The 2,253-nt window shown below is 34.5% G+C and overlaps 1 protein-coding gene across 1 annotated transcript; it reads left to right on the top strand.

The window, feature by feature from the left end:
• The first annotated feature begins 313 nt into the window (after nt 1-313).
• LOC101992721 (olfactory receptor 2J3-like) lies at nt 314-1,249 on the top strand. The gene has a single exon (XM_005345272.2). It carries the CDS (start codon nt 314-316, stop codon nt 1,247-1,249), a length of 936 nt encoding a protein of 311 aa, XP_005345329.1.
• The last annotated feature ends 1,004 nt before the right edge of the window (nt 1,250-2,253 follow it).

Below are 2,253 nucleotides of genomic sequence, written 5' to 3'. Positions count from 1 at the left end.
GTTTGTAGTTGGGAACCTTTTGCCTTCACCACTCAATGACTTTTCATATATATTCACACTGCTTTGATGAATATCATATATTAATTAATATTTTGATTACCAATAAATAAGGTTAATATTATATATTTCATATATATGAAAGTCAATGTGTATATGAATATATGAGAAATAGTTCTGGGAATATGAATATATACATATATCTGTATGTATGAATATATATGCTTGCCAATGATTTGTTTAAGCAATCATTTACTGTAACTCTCTTCATGTTCAAATTTTCCTAGAACTGAAGATAAACGAAAGAAAATAAGCAATGGTGGAAAATTTCAATGAAAGTTGGGAAGGATTTATTCTTCTGGGTTTCTCTAAATGGCCTCATCTGGAAGTTGCTCTCTTTGTGGTGATCTTGATATTCTACTTGATGACACTGACAGGCAATCTCTTCATCATCATCCTGTCATACCTAGATTCCCACCTGCACACCCCTATGTACTTCTTCCTCTCAAATCTCTCTGCTCTGGATCTCTGCTATACCACGAGTTCTGTTCCTCAGCTGCTGTCCAACCTCTGGGGTCCAGAGAAGACAATATCTTATGTTGGGTGCATGCTACAACTCTATTTTGCCCTCGCACTGGGTACCACAGAGTGTGTTCTTTTGGTGGTGATGTCCTTTGACCGCTATGCAGCTGTGTGCAAACCCTTGCATTATTCTGTCCTCATGAATCCTCATTTCTGTCACCTGCTGGCTGCAGCATCCTGGGTAAGTGGCTTTACCACCTCAGTACTTCATTCCTCCTTTACCTTTTGGGTACCTCTGTGTGGACATCGCAAAGTGGACCACTTCTTCTGTGAAGTCCCAGCACTGTTGAGGTTATCCTGTGTTGATATCCATGCAAATGAGCTGACCCTCATGGTCATGAGTGCCATTTTTGTTGTTATACCACTTATTCTCATCCTGAGCTCCTATGGTGCCATCATACGCACTGTTCTAAGAATGCAGTCCACTGCTAGACTTCAGAAAGTTTTTGGGACCTGTGGAGCCCATCTTACTGTTGTGTCTCTCTTTTTCATTCCAATCATGTGCATTTATCTTCAGCCTCCAACAGAAAATTCCCAAGATCAAGCCAAGTTCATTGCCCTCTTCTATACTGTCGTCACACCTAGCCTGAACCCTCTCATCTATACTCTGAGAAACAAAGATGTCAGAGGGGCAGTAAGGAGGCTGACTGGGTGTGAAAGGGAACAATGAGAGAGGCCTTCCACTGTGCAGTCGTTGAAAAGAAGGTCTGATCCTTTACAAAGGACACTTTGCTCTTTTCCAATCTCTTCAGGTCATAAAATACAGATTTTAATTTATTTGAGTAAGAACACCTTTTTTTTCCCAAAATATTAAATTATGTCAGGAACTTAGACAGTAAATTTAATGACTTTCTACTTTGAACAATACAAACAGAAATCTGTTCCAAATAGCTCACTTGTTCATGAACATATTCCATACTGACATTACTTTTGAATCTTAATATGTCTTATTTTCTTTTAGATTCTTAGTATTTTAGATGGATGTTACTTTTCATCAAATAGAACTTTCTTATGGATAAAATTGCAATCTAAGATAAAAGTGGAAATACCTGTATAAAATTTTGTTTGTCATGGGTTACATGATAACAAATTAAGGTCACTTCTAAAATAATTAAAGGAAATTTGGCAATAAACCTTGAATATAAATGTCCTTATTAAATTGAGTGGAAGAGGATGTTAGTAATTACTATAAAGTAAAAGAAATAAATCACTTAATTTTATTTAGTGACCTTAATGACAGTGAAATTATGTTTAATGAATTAAATCAGGGTAAATTATATTTTAACTCTTTATAAATATCTTCTTTTTAAAGATATCATTGTATTATAGCTCTTTAGTATGAGGCATTAGGTTTTAAAGAAAAATATTAAAATAAGTAGCATTATTAGGGAACAATTTACTTAAAACTGCACTAAACAATGCGAATTTTATTTTTTTATGTATCTGTTAGGGTCATATAATATGTTATATTGTAGTATACTATATGTATTATATTTTGTTATAACTCACACACACACACATACATATATATATTTCATTGATCAAATAGATGTCCTACAAAATTTTTCCTCCAGTCTCAAGATTTTTGTTCTTTAAAAAATATTTTTTTAAAATTTATTTATTTATTAAAGATTTCTGTCTCTTCCCCGCCACCGCCTCCCATTTCCCTCCCCC

This window comes from Microtus ochrogaster, chromosome 2 (assembly GCF_000317375.1).
Source record: "Microtus ochrogaster isolate Prairie Vole_2 chromosome 2, MicOch1.0, whole genome shotgun sequence".
NCBI classification, from domain to species: domain Eukaryota; kingdom Metazoa; phylum Chordata; class Mammalia; order Rodentia; family Cricetidae; genus Microtus; species Microtus ochrogaster.
This window is presented reverse-complemented; position numbering and strand designations above follow the sequence as displayed.